The sequence below is a fragment of the Aplysia californica genome, unplaced genomic scaffold (assembly GCF_000002075.1).
Source record: "Aplysia californica isolate F4 #8 unplaced genomic scaffold, AplCal3.0 scaffold00170, whole genome shotgun sequence".
Taxonomy (NCBI): domain Eukaryota; kingdom Metazoa; phylum Mollusca; class Gastropoda; order Aplysiida; family Aplysiidae; genus Aplysia; species Aplysia californica.
The window spans coordinates 1,108,586-1,126,667 of NW_004797440.1; the positions used below are offsets into that span (position 1 = coordinate 1,108,586).

General features: G+C 39.9%; 1 protein-coding gene across 3 annotated transcripts; it reads right to left on the reverse strand.

The window, feature by feature from the left end:
* Positions 1 to 3,017: 3,017 nt before the first annotated feature.
* On the reverse strand, positions 3,018 to 17,864 carry LOC101859785 (polyubiquitin-C). 3 transcript variants are annotated; one of them, XM_013082357.2, is made up of 8 exons: positions 17,666 to 17,863; positions 12,958 to 13,288; positions 12,127 to 12,354; positions 9,575 to 9,802; positions 8,807 to 9,034; positions 6,337 to 6,564; positions 5,344 to 5,571; positions 3,018 to 3,327 (listed from the first exon to the last, which is right to left on the reverse strand). In XM_013082357.2, exons 2-8 carry the CDS (start codon positions 13,286 to 13,288, stop codon positions 3,197 to 3,199), a joined length of 1,602 nt encoding a protein of 533 aa, XP_012937811.1. In that variant the 5' UTR covers positions 17,666 to 17,863; the 3' UTR covers positions 3,018 to 3,196. The 3 variants fall into 3 exon arrangements, with proteins under 3 accessions (XP_012937811.1, XP_035825588.1, XP_035825587.1); XM_035969695.1 differs by lacking the exon at positions 6,337 to 6,564 and having other exon boundaries at positions 17,666 to 17,864; XM_035969694.1 differs by lacking the exon at positions 9,575 to 9,802.
* Between the last annotated feature and the right edge of the window lie 218 nt (positions 17,865 to 18,082).

The window sequence follows — 18,082 nt, forward strand, 5'->3', positions numbered from 1 at the left end:
TACTTTAACTTTTTAATAAGTGTCATGGTTAACGACTGTCGTGTTGTAAATTCTAGCATGTTTTCTTCTTTGGATGAAGTGAAGAGTTTTTAAACTTGGGATAGCTCATTACTTTCTTCCAAAATTAAAGAAGAAACGAATGGGCGAGCATCTACATGTACTTACTTTCTTTTTTTTTTTACCACAATGACGATTTCTTTCCACAGCTTGTCTTTGATTATAATTCGATTTGCTTAAAATGTGTCTCTTTTATCCCATACGGGAGACCGGCATACAGCGAAAACCAAGGCATTGTTCACGTAGAAATAGAAATATTAACAATAACAAAGTATGTGAACAACTGTATTTCTTGAATACACACACACACGCGCGTGCGCACACACAATACAGAGAGCACACTTTTCTCTTATCCTATCTAGATTAGACTATTATAATTCACCCCAAGCAGATCTGAACAACAAATATTAGAATCGTTTACAAGTCATTCAAAACAAGGCCGCGAGACTAGTGATAACAAGATCTAAACAATGAGACAATGTCACTCCACTATTAAAAGAACTGCATTGGCTCCCAGTAAAAGAAAGAATAATATTTAAAATCTGTGTCATGTGTTTCAAATGTGTAAATAAAACTGCTCCTTTTTATCTACAAAGAACTTAATAGTATAAGCCAGGGAGAAACCTAAGATCATCAAACGATAACACCCTACTTGTGACACCCGTAAAATCATACGAATCATATGGAGAGAGATCTTTCTCATACTCATATCTTGGTCCATTTATGTGGAACAGATTACCCATGGAACTAAGACAAACAAGAACACTCGATAGCTTCGAAAGACATCTTAAACACTTTCTGTTCCTACAGACCTATCCTTCATAAGCTTTAACTTTAAGCATTATTTTTTATATTTTATTATAGTGTTTCTGTGCCTATGTCTGGATGAAAATGGTCCGTGCGTGTGTGTATGTGTGTGTGTGTGGTGTGTGTGTGTGTGGTGTGAGTGTGTTTGTGTGCATATATAATATTGCATGAGAAGAAAGGAAGTACATGTTGTAAGAAAGGTTTTGAAAATGGGTATTCCAGTGTAAAGCACATTGAGCTCCTTTTTTGGAAATGCGCTATATAAATGTTATATATATATATATAATTATTTATTATTATTATTCTCAACTCAATATAAAAACTACAATCTGGATTTTAAAAAATACTACACAAACTCGAATCCTGGTGAGTGAGCCAGCAATGTTTGGATCGCTGATTTCAAATATTAAATCAGATTTTGTGTACGACGTTTCCTTGTGATAAAGGTCAGTTGAAGAGGTCCCCAGTCCAGCCCTATGATGACGTCACACATCCGGTGACGGCCCACTGACAAGGCAATCCTTTGCACCCAGCAGCGGCTTTCACTTTCAGTGAGTAGGAATAAAATTTTATTTCCTATATAGATAGAATCTAAAATAAACTGCCACCGATCCTGCAGATCGGCGTAGAGAGTAGGCTGTGTCTCTGAGTGCTAGTAGAAAATGTATAGTTGAATTAGATGGATTCCTATTACCAGACACTCTCTGCTTTAACTTACGGCGCCTAGTGGTTAGGTGACAGAAATCTGCCGCTTTTGTGTTCCCCACAAATGCCTAATGCCCCTCTATTATACCAACGTACTACACATGAAGTCCAGTTTAATGGGTTTTACAGCCACTACCGTGTCGGCGACATTGTTTCACGCCAGAGATCAGCAGATCTCACTGTATCATCCACCATAAAAACGTGTGCCAATGCAGTGTAGATCTTAAAAATATATATGAATGTCAATAGGCCTACAATTTCCAAGAGCTGAAGATTGTCAGCACTCTCCCTTTGATTACATTTTAAATCTGTACGCTCCCTCTTACTGACATTTGAACTGATTGAAGGCAAGCTTCTGATTCAATCCAGGTTCAAGTTCTCGCTCACAATCACCGACTTTTATTGTCAGTTTCCTGTATTGTTTGTCCGTGCCCAGAGTATGAATACATGGGCAATGTTAAGCAGCACTTCCTCCTGCAAAAAGCTGTGTTTGAAGATAAAAGTTTAGTTAAAGTCGGCTCGTTAATAAAATCACCTAAATATTCAGCTCCAGAGGCCCTAGCCTTTAAAACCTGACATTACAGACTATTAGTATTACGTCTGTCTTAGTTTTAGTAAAAGTTTTACGACACTTGCACCACAAAAAGGTCATTTAAGAGCAGAAGATTAGAGGTGTTACAAGAGTAACAAACACAAAAAAGGAGGAGAGATACAGAGAGATGTTTGATAGGAACGAAGAAGCAAACCACAACAGAGCACCCGCCAACCACCCACTTATGTCTGTCTCGTAGAGCGTGCAACACCAGATTTCACATTGCAAAACAAGACCCAGCTATTACTGTGTGCATGTATTAGTGACCAGTGACATTTGTCTTTGGGAGGTCATCATAACAAAGATTTGAATGGGTGTGTTTAGATTTTAAACTCAGTAGTTATATGACCCATTGTTTGGCTTGTTCCTTTCTGTTCACTAAGCAATCCTCAAAACTTTTGCTGTGATAAATGACCTGACGACCCTTCTCCACCCCCCCCCCCCTCCACAAAGAACAAAGAAAACCCAATGAACAAACCATGACAGACCAGCTCTTTCAGACTGGACAAAACAAGAAACCCCTTTGTCAAAAACTCATCTGATTTAAATTTTAAGTTTAGTTTTTGCGAGAGTTTTACCACACTTGCAACACAATAAGGTAATTAAATGTGCCGAAAATTTGAGGATGATAGAGAGTTACACTCAAAGAAAACGAGGAGGAGAGATAAGGATGATAGATGTTCCATTTGAAAGAAGTGCTCATCAACCATTCACACTCAGCAGGGCCCTGTTCAAATTCTGCCATGAGAAACTTGTAAAGAATATAATAGCCGTGTCTTTACATGTAAATTCAAGTTCCTTTACACTCATCCACTCCAGGTGTCCAGGACAAAACAAAGGACAGCAACACTCAAAATATTTGTTAAAAGGCAATTTTCATTGCTTGCACTTTAATCATAAAAAAGACTGCAACCATGCAACCAAATAAAAGTTTTCACAAATTTTAAAATGTTGCTTGAAGGAAACCAAACGATAAAATGGAATTTTCACCACTAGGGGAGTTTTCTCTACACAAGAAAAGGGTTTGCATGAAATTTAGATGCCTCCCCGGAGACGAAGCACAAGATGAAGGGTGGACTCTTTCTGGATATTGTAGTCTGACAGAGTGCGGCCATCTTCCAGCTGCTTGCCAGCAAAAATCAGACGCTGCTGGTCAGGGGGGATTCCTGGAACAAAAGAAATTTTCAGGTTACTGAATTCCATAGAGTAAAAATTATGGTTATTTGATTTGTCAATTTTTTTTTCAAAGGACTTAAAATAAAGAAACACCACACAACCCCCCCCCAAAAAAAAAGGCCCAAACCTATACATTTTCTGTTAGTACATCGAACACAACATACCCGATATTTATTGCACAAATTGTTGATGTTTCACACAGTATCCATTATAAAGATCTAAAATGACAGCTATGCGTAATCATAAATTGCTTAGCTTGGAATCACAACTTTCCTAGGGCTACTGTGTGAGTCACTATGAGGAAAGCATCACTCATGGCCACCAGTGGTAGCCACACCTTAATACAACCCGGCCTCATAATAGCACCAAGATTTGTAACAGTAAAGCCTAGTCCATCTTGTTCAGTCAAAACTGCCTGATCAGAAAATAAGGAAATGCCCAGGAACAAAGACTGCCAATATATTCAAACCTTCAACTATAGTTTATCTGTTACAGTTTAATAATTTTATCATGTCTCGTTGCTTCTGAGGACAACTTAGTTTTTATTGTTTTATTTTGTAAGGAGACGAGTGAGGCTTTGGTTTCACAACAGGGTCTTTTTGTTTGTTAAAATTCGGTTAACACATTACACCCTAACTCGCCCGCGTCTTTAGAAACGAAGTCTCGCCTTGACGAGACTCTGGACTCTGGGGCTGAGACTTTGTTTTACATGGTTATCGTAAAATGTTTCTTCTTCCCTTTGATACCAAAACGAAATTTTTCGGGTCAGTAGTTTTAGTGTATTAGAGTGGATCGAAGTGCGATCGCGTTTCCGACTTTTGAAGGTGTCTCTAGACTTGTAGAATTCAGATCCAGGGCCCGACCGTAAGGCTGAGAGTGAGAGTGATGGGTCGGACACCCCGACTGAACTTAAGTAAGAACATTTTCAACAGTATGTGCATACACAAAGTTATACAGTGGAGTTCACTTATAACGAGTCCGGAAATAATGAGAAGTCTGTTATAAAGACACTATTCTAAATCCCGTTTTTTTCCCTTCTTTATCTTAGTAAATAAATACCGCTATAGCGCAATCTGACAAACAAGCGAGCGGTTATAGCAGAGTATTGCTGCTGCTGTGAACAGTGCATATGTATGTAAAACCTTGCCAGTTGAGAAACATGTTGTTGATCTAGCGAAACAAAGAATGGGAGAGTCCGCGTGTGCCAACAGTGAAGGCCGGGGCGAATGAGAGGAGGAGTGTGTGGCATGTGCAGACAAGCAGAACGCATAACGTGATGGGCCAGCCCATTCTCCTAGGCCTACCATGCCTCTCATTTCTCCAATGATGGATGAAGCGATTGTGTGGCGTGAGCAGGGTGTGATATGTACCCAATGTGATTCGATGTTTGATCAAGTAGGGCTATATAAGACCTAGAGGTCATGTTGAACAAAATCATCATCAGGGGAGATAAAAAGAAATAACATACACCAAACTTATAGATTAGGCCTCTTTTATTATGTCCCTATATTTTATTACTGGATCCCTTATAACGAGAATCCTGCTATAACGGACATTTCGCACCGGCCCCCTCATTCTCATTATAACAGGATTCTCTATACTTTTCTGACAACTACATTCATTTCTCTTTCAAATGTTAATTTTTTCAGGATTTTTGAATTTGTTAGGTATTTTTAAAACGTGTTTTTTAAACGCTTGTATACTAGGGAGGTAGGTTCCTTCCCCTTGCTTAGGATCTGGGAATAGACTTCCCGTTCAGACCGTTACGGTGTAATGTGTTAAAAAAGAACCAGATATCTTCCGTCAAATTTTTCCGTTGTAGCCAACATACTCACAGTGAACCTCTGGGAAGAGATTTCATCTCGTAATTCCCCTCACTAATAGCCTACACCTAGCACTGATCGCAAGATACTGCAGCCAAACAATGTCATAGTAAAATAATGAAGTTAAAAAACAAAAAAATCCCCCCAAAAACAAAAACAACCCAAATAAACACCAGTTCATACCTTCCTTGTCTTGGATCTTGGCCTTCACATTCTCAATGGTGTCTGAGGGCTCTACTTCAAGTGTGATGGTCTTCCCTGTCAGGGTCTTCACAAAAATCTGCATGCCTCCTCGGAGACGAAGCACAAGATGAAGGGTGGACTCTTTCTGGATATTGTAGTCTGACAGAGTGCGGCCATCTTCCAGCTGCTTGCCAGCAAAGATCAGACGCTGCTGGTCAGGGGGGATTCCTGGAAGAGAAAAAAAAAAACAACATACGAGAATAGAACAGAAAGAAGAAATACGGAAAAAAATATGTGAAATCATAATGTGTCAACAGTTACATAAAAATCTATCCACCCCATCCAACACTCCTTTGTCAGAAACATTAAAAATAATACCTTTTGAGAATGAAAAGATAGAGGAATACATCTACAAAGAAAGAAAGTCCATATGTTCACACCACAAGCTTATCAAAGTCAACTCACTGAGCCCTAGTCTAATTTCCCCCCCCTTTTTTTTTCAAGATGAAGATATAATAACACCATATAATGTTTGTACAAAGCTTTAGATGAATTGTTTTATTAACCGGAAATATAGATTTCTGAAATGCGAAAGTAGTTAAGATATGAAAAGCTTCTTTCTTTTTGGTGACCTACTAGTAGCCCAACGTCTTTTCGCTTCACAAGAAGGTATCCTAAAACAAAAGATAAGGAAACCTTGACAAGAAACAATACAAACCAGCACTATTCATTGGCAAGCTGTTCTAAGCTCAGAAACCAACATCTTTCAAGGGGGGGACTTTTAAAACTATCAAAACTATGCATCTTTTATTGCTCTTTTCAAAAAATAGAATTTGAATTTCCACAAAATATAACTTGAGCACATTCAATCAATACCGCAAATTAAGGAACTACAATAAAAAGACATTCAAAATTTTGGGCTCGATACATCTAAACAGCTATTCAACAATAAGGTAACACAATATAAGACAAAATCCCACATATCTGCAATACCTTCTTTGTCTTGAATCTTGGCCTTCACATTCTCAATGGTGTCTGAGGGCTCTACTTCAAGTGTGATGGTCTTCCCTGTCAGGGTCTTCACAAAAATCTGCATGCCTCCTCGGAGACGAAGCACAAGATGAAGGGTGGACTCTTTCTGGATATTGTAGTCGGACAGAGTGCGGCCATCTTCCAGCTGCTTGCCAGCAAAGATCAGACGTTGTTGGTCAGGGGGGATGCCTGACAGAGAAAAAACAAACAAACCCAGATGTATGAGAATAGAACAGAAATAAGAAATAGTGACAAATTGTGTATAATATATTGCCTTTAAGGTCATGAGCGCACGCGACACATAAAACATTTTTATTTTGGAAGGATTTAATTTTGAATTTAGCAGGGGTGGCGACTGAAGCCTACTCTTGATTTTGGAACACCATGGAATCTTAAACTTTAATGTGTGCAACTTGCACAAGGAACCTCCGGGATTTTTCGCCCTTATCTGAGAAGTCTAGGTGTTAGATCTCACCTACCATAAGATAAGGGGTATGGCTGAAAGACAATAAGGAGCCAAGGAGTAGCAGCAGAAAGAGTCAAGAGTCCAGATAAGTGGGCGAAGGAGGTGATGGGATGGGGGCATGTATGTATAGTACAAGGTTTTACGGCGCTCGCAACTGCTAAGGTCATATGAGCGCGCGAAACACAAGTTGTTCACCTCTGCGAAAGTTCACTTCACGACTGGCTAACTAATTTACTTTAAAATGCTAAAAAGTTAAAATATTCAAATTCGGTGTAAATACATTTGTGATCTAAAACAACTTTTAAGTAACAATAAAAATTTTTAATAATATCAAATTCACTCTACAACTCGCCATAAAGGCCAATGGCCTTTATAAAATTTAAAATTCTGCTGGGAACAACGACGGAAAAAATATCCTGCAATTTCTTGCATTTATAATATTTCCTTCGGATCTCTCCAAAGTCTAAACATTCTGTTAAAATGTGTCTAATGGTAAAATCTGTGTCGCATCCGACACAGAACGGCTTCTCATCTCCCTGTAGGAGGTATTTGTGGGTCAGGGCCGTGTGTCCGATGCGCAATCGAGTAAAAATGACTCCGTCTCTTCTGGAGAGATACGAAGGATTTCGCTGTTCTAGTTTGGGTTTAATTTCATATAATTTATTATTTTTCTGGTTTTCCCAGTGGCTCTCCCACAGACTGGATGGGGGCAGAAAGTGGAGATGAAAGCAGAATTCAGAACATTGTTAGACAGCAGGAAAGAAGGTGAAAGGAGAAAATTATAAAGAAAATGTTCAGTCATTGTCCAGCTTGAAAATCTGGACCTACTGAATGAGAGGCGAAAACCGTAACCTCTTGACTTTGAAAAACCCAAAATATTGAGTACAAACATAATGTGTGAAGAGTTCCATGAGGTGACTATCCATCCCAACTATAATTCTTGTCAGTAACATTTATAACAATAATATCTTCAGAGGATGAAGACATGAAAATGGAAGAATTAAACTATAAAAAAATAAAACCCAAGTCACCATCACAAGCTTACTCAGAATATAAATCATAAATTTAAGATTGGCATGCAGTGTATGAATAGTTAACACATTACACCCTAACTTGCCCGCTCCGACCAAGCGTCTTTAGAAACGAAGTCTCGCCTTAACGAGACTGGGGCCGAGATTTTGTTTTACATAGTTACTACAGAATGTTTCTCCTTCCGTTTTGATATCGAAACGAAATTTTTCGGATTTGTAGTTTTACTATTAGAGCCGATCGAAGTGTGATCGCTTTTCTGACACTTCGAAGGTGTCTCGATTTGTTGAAAAGTGACACAATTGAGTCTGAAAAAGGATATAACGATGGATTTGAGCAAGTACAAGCAAATGACAAATCAGATGAATAAGATATTGATGAAAACGCTGTAGCAAGAGTTTGGGGAGATTCAGATTAATCAAATGTAGAATTTAGATCTACGGCTCAACCGCCAGGCTGAGAATGAGAGTGACAGTTCAGACACCCAGACTGAACTAAAGATGGAACATTTCTATATTTTTCTGAAACTACATACATTTCTCTTTCCGAATTTTTTTTTCTTCAGGATTTGGGGAATTTGTTTAGTATTTTTTAAATATGTTTATTAAATGCGTGTATTCACAGGAGGTGGGTTCCTTCCCCTTGCTTAGGATCTAGTGGTAGACTTCCCGTCAAGACCCTTAGGGTGTAATGTGTTAAAGAGAGTAACATGTTTGTGTCCAAGATTACCGCAAGAGCCAACCGCTGCCATTTTCTTTAAGCTGCTTCCATCAGCCCCAAATCAATTCTAGAAATATTGATCAGAAAGCTAAACATTCATTTTGAGAAATAGCCGGCAATCTTTTACAAATAAATTATCTTGCTCACTGAAAAAAACAAGCAATCTAATTTATGCCAACACAAAAATATAAGACAAAATCCCACACATGGTAATACCTTCTTTGTCCTGAATCTTGGCCTTCACATTCTCAATGGTGTCTGAGGGCTCTACTTCAAGTGTGATGGTCTTCCCTGTCAGGGTCTTCACAAAAATCTGCATGCCTCCTCGGAGACGAAGCACAAGATGAAGGGTGGACTCTTTCTGGATATTGTAGTCTGACAGAGTGCGGCCATCTTCCAGCTGCTTGCCAGCAAAGATCAGACGCTGCTGGTCAGGGGGGATTCCTATGGAAAAAAATAGAATTATGGTCTGTCAATAAGCTACAGAAAGTTTTGAATACAAAAAAAAACCCAACAAAAAACATGCAGCAATATAATAAGAGAAGGGCAATGTGAGAGTACTCTTCTTACCTTCATTTGTTTCTCAGGCAGGTGCAATGATATTTGGAAGAAGCAGAAAAGGAAATAGCTCAAGGCTACATGCATTTTATATAACAGCCCCAAATCAGACATCTAATAATTTTGAAAACTTAAATTTAAATTGCAATCCAGATATCTTTGCAGTCTAAGATACCGGCATGCACAATAGGAAAAGTTAAAAGAACATAACATGTTTGTAGGCAAGATTTTTACAACAGATCGTACCAGATTGTACATCTGCTTCCAGTGGCTCCCATAAATAACTAAATATACTGATCAGAAAGCAAACCAATCAAGGAAATTACTATCCGTTTTGTTTTAAAATTCTCTTATTTACTTATAAAATCAAACGCTGTAACTTATGCCAACACAACAATACAAGAAAATCCCACATATCTGCAATACCTTCCTTGTCTTGAATCTTGGCTTTCACATTCTCAATAGTATCTGAAGGCTCTACTTCAAGTGTGATGGTCTTCCCTGTCAGGGTCTTCACAAAAATCTGCATGCCTCCTCGGAGACGAAGCACAAGATGAAGGGTGGACTCTTTCTGGATATTGTAGTCTGACAGAGTGCGGCCATCTTCCAGCTGCTTGCCAGCAAAGATCAGACGCTGCTGATCAGGGGGGATGCCTGGAGAAGTAAAAAAAAAAATAAAAAACCCATTGGCACAGCAAAATAATAAAGAGCAGTATGACAGTATCCTTCTAACCTTCACTTTTTTCCTCATAAACACGAGCAATGACAAGTTATGAAGAAGAGAAAGAGGTACTCGAGCCCAAAGTGACAGACACTATTATCACAGTCCTCCTTTACAAATTGAATAAGCAGTGCTTCCACCAGCTGAAGCTGAAAAGTAAGGAAAATTCTCTGCAGGGGGTCTGGGGGCCACAGAGGCCCCCCAGCAGGGTTCAGGGACAGAGTCATGGAGGGGATTCAGTTCGTCCCCGAAGAAATTGAAATTTAGTGCTTTTAGAGGATTGAAAATGGCATTTGGGAGCCTGTTTGAAGAGATTGCCCGCAAACCATAACATCTATTTTTTCATCAACATTTTGTGTTGTTTGATTTTTTTCACCAAGATCTGCATAATATATTTCCATTGAAGGCAATGTTTAAAAGCTGGTTTCCCCTTCCATTGCTATTATAATTCAATTAATTTGTCATCGCATTATTGATAGAAGGCAAACCTGGGAATAATAAATAGATATAATGTACCTTCACAATACAGTTACCCGCCGTATACCCTAATTTTCCTTAAATTTCAATGACTGAATGTTGCATGTCACAACCTCGGAACACCACTTCGAATTATTCTTGACTTTAGTAGTTTTAGGTTGGTTTTAGCATCAATTTCTTTCATCGCGGCACTTATGATGGCGTTCCCATGCCGTAGAATCTTCTTATTGATCATTTCTCTAGATCTAGAAAACTTTGTAAAAAAGCTTCAGACAGTAATTTTTTGTCTAAGACCACAAGTCAATTTACTTGATCAATGCGCAGATTTTCCAGTCACGGCAACAATCCAAAGATAGACAAGACGGAATCATTGAAAGATAGAAAGGAGGAAATTGGCACAAAAAGTCCGCCAGATTTTGATCAATCCACAGGTAAAAATGTACTGCTGACAAGCTCGCAATTAATGCATGGGGCATAGCGGAATAATGGCCGATTGCAGGAAATGCGCAATCTGGCAGGTTTCTATAACATTAAAACTTATTGCCGAGAGAATTACCGTAAATATCCGTAACTTATACAAGACGATACGAAGGAGACTGCGGATCTTTTGCTACGGAATTTCGGTAGTCCTACGCTGTCGCAGCTTTCTACAGAGGGAATTGATAATGAAGGAGGAACAAGAATGGAACTGGCAGAAAGTACGGATTTCCGTAAAAATACGGAAGAGTGGAAGCACTGACAAGTCAAGAACTCAATTTAAAAGTCAATTTTGAGAATTTCGTGGTTCAAGATTTTGGCATGCACAACAGGAAAATTTAAGAAAATAACAATTTGAGTCTTAGGATTTTATTAACATATTATTGCTGATTGTACATTTACTTAATATCAACAAATTCAATCAGCTCTTATTCATTTCCAGAAATATTGATCAGAAAGTTAACACATTACACCCTAAGGGCCTGGACAGGAAGTCCATTCCTAGATCCTAAGCAAGGGGAAAGAACCCACCTCCCGTGAATACGAGCCTTTAAAAAACACATTAAAAAAATACTAAACAAATTCCAAAAATCCTGAAAAAATAAAAGCTAAAACGCAAAATGAACGTAGTTTCAGAAAAATATAACTTTATGTCTGCGCAAACCGTTGGAAATGTTCAAACTTTAGTTCAATCGGGATGTCCGACCCGTCACTCTAACTCTCAGCCTCGCGGTCGGGCCCTAGATCTAAATTCTAGATTTTCCACATCTGATCAATCCGAATCGCCCCAAACTCTTGCTACAACATTTTCATCAAAATCTGAGTCATCTGATTTGCCATATGCTTGTTTTTGCTAAAATCCATCGTTATTTCCTTTTTCTAACTCAATTGTGTCGGTTTTCAACAAGCCGAGACACTTTCGAAGTGTCGGTAACGCTATCGCACTTCGTTCGGCACTAATACTAAAACTACTGCCCCGAAAAATTTAGTTTCGGTATCAAACGAAAGAAGAAACTTTTTGCAACAACTATGCAAATCAAAATCTCAGCCCCAGTGTCTCGCCAAGGCAAGATTTCGTTTCTAAAGACGCTCGGTCGGCGCGGTCGGTTCCGGGCGAGTTAGGGTGGAGCACGTAAGGGAATTCCCGGGCGATCCTGGGCGAGTTAGGGTGTAATGTGTTAAGAATTCAATGAAATAATCTACTGTCTCTGTTCAAAAATAATATTTTGCTAACAAAACAAAATGCGAACTTACGTCAACAAATCCACATAGGACAAAATCCCACATATCTGTATCAAATTACCTTCTTTGTCTTGAATCTTGGCCTTCACATTCTCAATGGTATCTGAGGGCTCTACTTCAAGGGTGATGGTCTTCCCTGTCAGGGTCTTCACAAAAATCTGCATGCCTCCTCGGAGACGAAGCACAAGATGAAGGGTGGACTCTTTCTGGATATTGTAGTCTGACAGAGTGCGGCCATCTTCCAGCTGCTTGCCAGCAAAGATCAGACGCTGCTGGTCAGGGGGGATTCCTGGAAGAGAAAAATAAAATGAAACATGCATTACAAGAACACTAGGACAGAGGTACGAAATAGTGCAGAAAAAACATAAATTCATAATATGCATGATAAAGAAATTTCTCAGATGAGGAAATAAAAAACATAGAAAGAAAGGGAAAGAATCCACAACTTACCACCAGATTTAATCAGCACATTGGAAACATGTTATGGGTAAATGACAACAGATAGTAACATTTTTTTGTGGCTCATATATGATCTTAGAAATGTTCAAATTTGAATCTAGATAGCTTGAAAGAATTCAAAATAAATTGATACTCACCAAGATGGCCGGCCACCCATTGTTGAAGAGAAAAGTGTTTTGCTTAGACAGGTGGACAACTTGGACATTGTCATTGGAATACAAAAAGCACAAAGGGAGGGAAGTAGCCAGGGGTACAACTGACCGTAAGAAGGTAAGTTTGACCGTAGTGTTTAACCAGCTCCCACCAAATCTATCATGTGGATGGCCCAATAGTTTCATACACAAACATTCTTGGTTTTTATGTAACTAATTACAAAAAATTTTTTATTTCATTTTCAACTAACTTGAGTCGAAAATCCCATACAAGGTAATACCTTCTTTGTCCTGAATCTTGGCCTTCACATTCTCAATGGTGTCTGAGGGCTCTACTTCAAGTGTGATGGTCTTCCCTGTCAGGGTCTTCACAAAAATCTGCATGCCTCCTCGGAGACGAAGCACAAGATGAAGGGTGGACTCTTTCTGGATATTGTAGTCTGACAGAGTGCGGCCATCTTCCAGCTGCTTGCCAGCAAAGATCAGACGCTGCTGGTCAGGGGGGATCCCTTCTTTGTCCTGTATCTTGGCCTTCACATTCTCAATAGTGTCCGATGGTTCCACCTCAAGGGTGATTGTCTTGCCAGTAAGTGTTTTCACAAAGATCTGCATCTGTTGGAGAGACATCGTAGGTGAAAATTGAGTAGAAATCACAAATATGTCACGAGCGGTTGAATCAGGCGCTTGTCAATTTTTGGGCATGTGGAGTTAGTATAATCTGAAAGCTTATTCATGCTTTCTTTTCCATGAAAAAAATACTCATCTATTTTGAATGGAAGTTGAGATATTTGTAATTGAAGTAGGTGGGGTTGCCTCATTACAGAGGTAAAATTTATAAGTGAGAAAATGGCCGCCAAAGTTAGGTAATTTTAATAGCTTGAGAGTCCTTGAAAACTGGAAATTTACACATTCTGTGCCTTTAATCTGTTTTCCAGTAAAATTCATATGGAAATACGTCTTGTGAGGGCATAAAAATTGTTGAACCAAAAAACAAAAAAATTGATAAAAGTAAAAAACATGGAAAAATGCGTTTCCCCTATTTCATTACTTTGACCAGTGCTTGATTCTACTACGATGCCTCACAAAATAGTATACAGCATGTTTTGTACTTTTGGCAAATTTTTACTTTTACTCCATCACACCGATGCATTGCTTTGGGGGTCAAACTACAGTATTTTTTGCAGAAGATCACACATATAGCCACTAAAACTGTCGCAAATCAATTATTTCGAAGAAAATTTAAAACTTAACTCTCCAAAACATCAAATTATGGGTCAAAACAGGGAACCCCCCCCCTCCCCCCCCCCCCCACCAATTGGTCTAAAAGCCAGGAAATTACAACGCACTTAGGCTTAGAGTTAGAGTGATAAAGTTCGATTAAAAACCATCATATATTTTTAAAACTACTAATTTGCGACAAAGTCAATCCAATATATTTGCGTTCAGCGCATCAATATGTAGTAGAAAACGGACATCTAGTAGTTAAGTGTTAGACGGGAGGGAAAGCAAAAATACCTGTTTATTTTTACAGGAAGTAGCTATTCTCACCCCAGGTGAGAATAAAAATAAGTCGACCTCTCACTCCTGGTGAGACTTGCTTGCATTGGCTATTCTCACCCGGTGTTAAACAAAACCTGTTTTTCCTCATTTCTGAATAGTCTATCGGTGTGGATGACCAAATTGACAAAAACAACGAAAAAAAAAAGATGTTATAGCCAAAAGTAAACAAATTTGGCCATGTACAAAGATACTGCAGTTATCACTTTTCAAATCGAGCCGAACTACGAGTCGCCATTTTGTTTTACCCTGACGTTCTCGCTGCTCCTCCCTCTCTCCCTAGGCTAGGCTATCTTTTTCTCCACCCCCCCCTCATTCACTCACTGCCTAGGGACAAAATTTTGCACGCTTTCAACACAAGAGTGCTGGAACATTTGTTTACACTGGTATCACGGTGAACGCACACCCAGTGAGAATTGTCAAAAGGCTCGCCCTCTCACCCTGAGCCAATGCACTAAGTGGTAAACGCACAGCGGGTGAGAATATCCCAAAGGCTCGCCCTCTCACCCCGGATGAGAATAGAGGTGGCCTTTTTTAGATGACAATTTTTATCTACATTCTGCTAAATCATAAATTATATATGAGATTAGCCATAGTCATAGCGATTAGTGGCCCCTTTTCTTTTCATTTCATATTAGCTCACTCTGTAACAATGCATTTTAACATGAAATTGGCGTCAGAAGTGTCACTTGTTCGTCCAGCAGTAGCAACCTATTTCAGTCATTTGTTTTACTCTGACAATCTTCCTTGACTTGTCTGACCTATAATTGTCATTTTAGTCTCGATTTGTCAGTCTTCCTCGTCAGAGATACACTTCGAGGGAAGACTTCCGTAATGAGCGACCACCCAACAAACAATACCTAACCATAACCCAACCCTAGAAATCTACCCCTAATCCTCTATTCTATGTTTTTTTAGTGGTCGCTCGTACACGGAAGGCCGTCGTTATTCGGACTCGAGTCCGAATAACATTTTTTCATATTCGGACTCGAGTCCGAATAAAAAAAATTCTTATTCGGACTCGAGTCCGAATATGAAAAAAATGTTATTCGGACTCGGGTCCGGAAAAAAAGAAAGTGTCTTCGTTCTATAGATCTAACGTTCAGTGCTTCCAATTTTCCGCCATTTTTTAGTTTCCCCCACACCTTATCTGCCGATCCAATGCTCGCCGCCTCATTGATACGCCCTCCCCCCCCCCCCACGTTTCCCATTTTCTTTGTTGTAGGAAAAGGTAAAACTGAAGATCAGCAGACCACCTGGCACCTGCATATTATGAGCTGTGTAAAAAAAAAAAAAAAAGGACCGATTCGTTCAAATACACAAGCCTGTGTCATATCGATTGTTTACCAAGAAAAAGTTGTGTTGCTGTGTAGAGCTGAGCATACGGCAACTTTTGATTCCATAGACCAGCGCACAATTCATTACGTAGATCTACGTCAAGACTAGCTTATTATTGTAATAATGATCAGTTGCCGGGGGGAAAAAGACTGACGCGCATATGCGACGTTCAACGCCCGGACCGATAGTGCCCCCCCCCACCACCCTCCCCGACACGCACACAGCCACACGTGTGCAGGCTGCCCATCCGACCCCGACACACGCTAACGAGCCATCTTTACTTGCTTCTGATGACCTCTTGACAAATAAACATTTATTAAAAGCGCTATAACTTTTCAGGCCGGCCTCAAATTCATCATAAGATTAAAACTCGGCTCCTGCACAAAAAGCCTTTTTGCCCAAAGTGATCCGGGTCTCTACCCAGCCTGAGGCGAGTCACGAGTGAGTGAGGCAGGACAGGAAGCCGGATTCACGAGTCACAGGAAGTAGGAAGTGATGTCATGCTGGACAAGAATCAGAGTCCGAATAACATTTTTTCATATTCGGACTCGAGTCCGAATAATCACTTCGTAAACGGAATCCCTCTCCACTTCGAATTCGTAGAATTCAAATTCAACACTCCTAATGTAATTAGCCTTGAGACCCCGCTTTACTCTAGTCTACGTAAACAGAAAAAACGTTCCACCGTGTCAATTGCCACCGAGTGACTCCGTGGCAATTGACAAAAATTGACTTTTTGTCAATTGCCACCAAGTAAATTGGACCTCTTTTGTCTTGGTGGGTAGATCTAGATATCTAGCTAATTGTGCTTGAGTGCTCGAGTGCTCGCGGTGTTGTGCATTCGCCTCTCTGTCCCTCTGTGTGTGTGTGTGTGTGTGTGTGTGTGTGTGTGTGTGTGTGTGTGTGTGTGTGTGTCTGTTCCTGACCCCCGTCCCCCGATATAACGTGAATTTCTGCTCGAGTTTGTGTGCGTTTGTGACCTTCTACTTCTAGAATTGCCTGTGTTGGTTCTACACCAAAGTGTAGGCTAAGGCTAGCCTAGATCTAGGCCTACGTCTCATTGAAAACACGCCAAGTTGGTACCGTACCGTAGTTCTAGACTAGATTCTAGATCCTTGTCCAATGAAATTAGTTGAGAACAAATTGACCCGTTAGAGTTAGACACACATTATGTATAATGCTAAAGATAGTGTTGTTTTCAGACTTGACACAGCTTTACTCGGTGGCAATTGACAAAAAGTCAATTTTTGTCAATTGCCACCGCGTCACTCGGTGACATTTGACGCTACTTTTCATTATGAAAGTGGCTATTCTCACCCGCCCGGAAGTTCTCGCAAGATCAACTCCTCCCCTCTTCTCCCTCTCTCTGTCTCTTTCTGAATACTGTCTATCGGTGTGGACGATCAAATCGACCAAAACAAAGTTAAAAAATGATGTTAAAACACAAAAAAGTAAATTAATTTGGTTGTCTACAAAGATGCTACGGCTATTTAACTTTTCGAATCGAGCCGAACTACGCGGGTCGCCATTTTGTTTTGCCCGGAAATTCTCGCGCTACTCCTCTCTCTCTTTCTCTCTCTCTCTCCACTGCCCACAGACAAAATTGTACGCTTTTAGTAGGCTACAATTGTAATGGAACGTTTGTTCACGGCACAGAATTCTACAATTTTTCTGTTATCACAGTGTAGAATTCTGTGGTTTAGGGTGAACGCAAAATTTGGTGAACGCGCACCGGGTGAGAATAGCCATAAGCCATAAGACTCGCCTGCACTAAATAGAGGTGGCATCACCACTGATCTAAATTATAAAATTATAATGACTGTCAGTGTATCAGTATCGTCTTCGTTATGGTGTGACAGACAAAATCATAGTGGGATGTAGTTCAGTAGATTCTAGAGAGGCTATCGAAAGACAAGACCAGCCAGACCCAGCCGTGGACATAGGCCTAGAGGCTGCGGGTGGTGATGGCCGAGTCTGCAGCGAAGGCGAAATGATCTTTTCTGATTTCGCCAAGTAGACAGGAAGCAAAACATAAGAAATGAGTGAAAAGAATGTATAATTCGCAATATAATTGTCCAAACTTAATCTACTTACATTTGCGGTTGAGCGTTGAACGACAGACCAAATGAATACGTTTGCGTCTCGCTGTTTGTATGTTTTAGATCTATCTTTCTTTATGAGTAACCTTGCCTCTAGCTATTTTGTCAGCTGATTCGCGTCATCAACAATCAACAGTAGGCTAGGCTGGGCTACTGCGCATTGGCGTTCTCTATCACGTGACTAAACAAGCCCGTTTGGTTGGTTCTCTGATTCTGGCGCAGACCAGAGACTCTAGGCTACTCTCTGCGCAGACTGAGTCATGTTCATCAAGCGCAATCACTGGCAATCGGCCAGCAATCATTGCGTTAGTGATGGGCCGATACCACAATTTAGGTATCGATGTCGATACCTAGTACTTTTTCAAGGTATCGATACCGATACCTCGATACCTAATGCCAAAGATAGTACAAG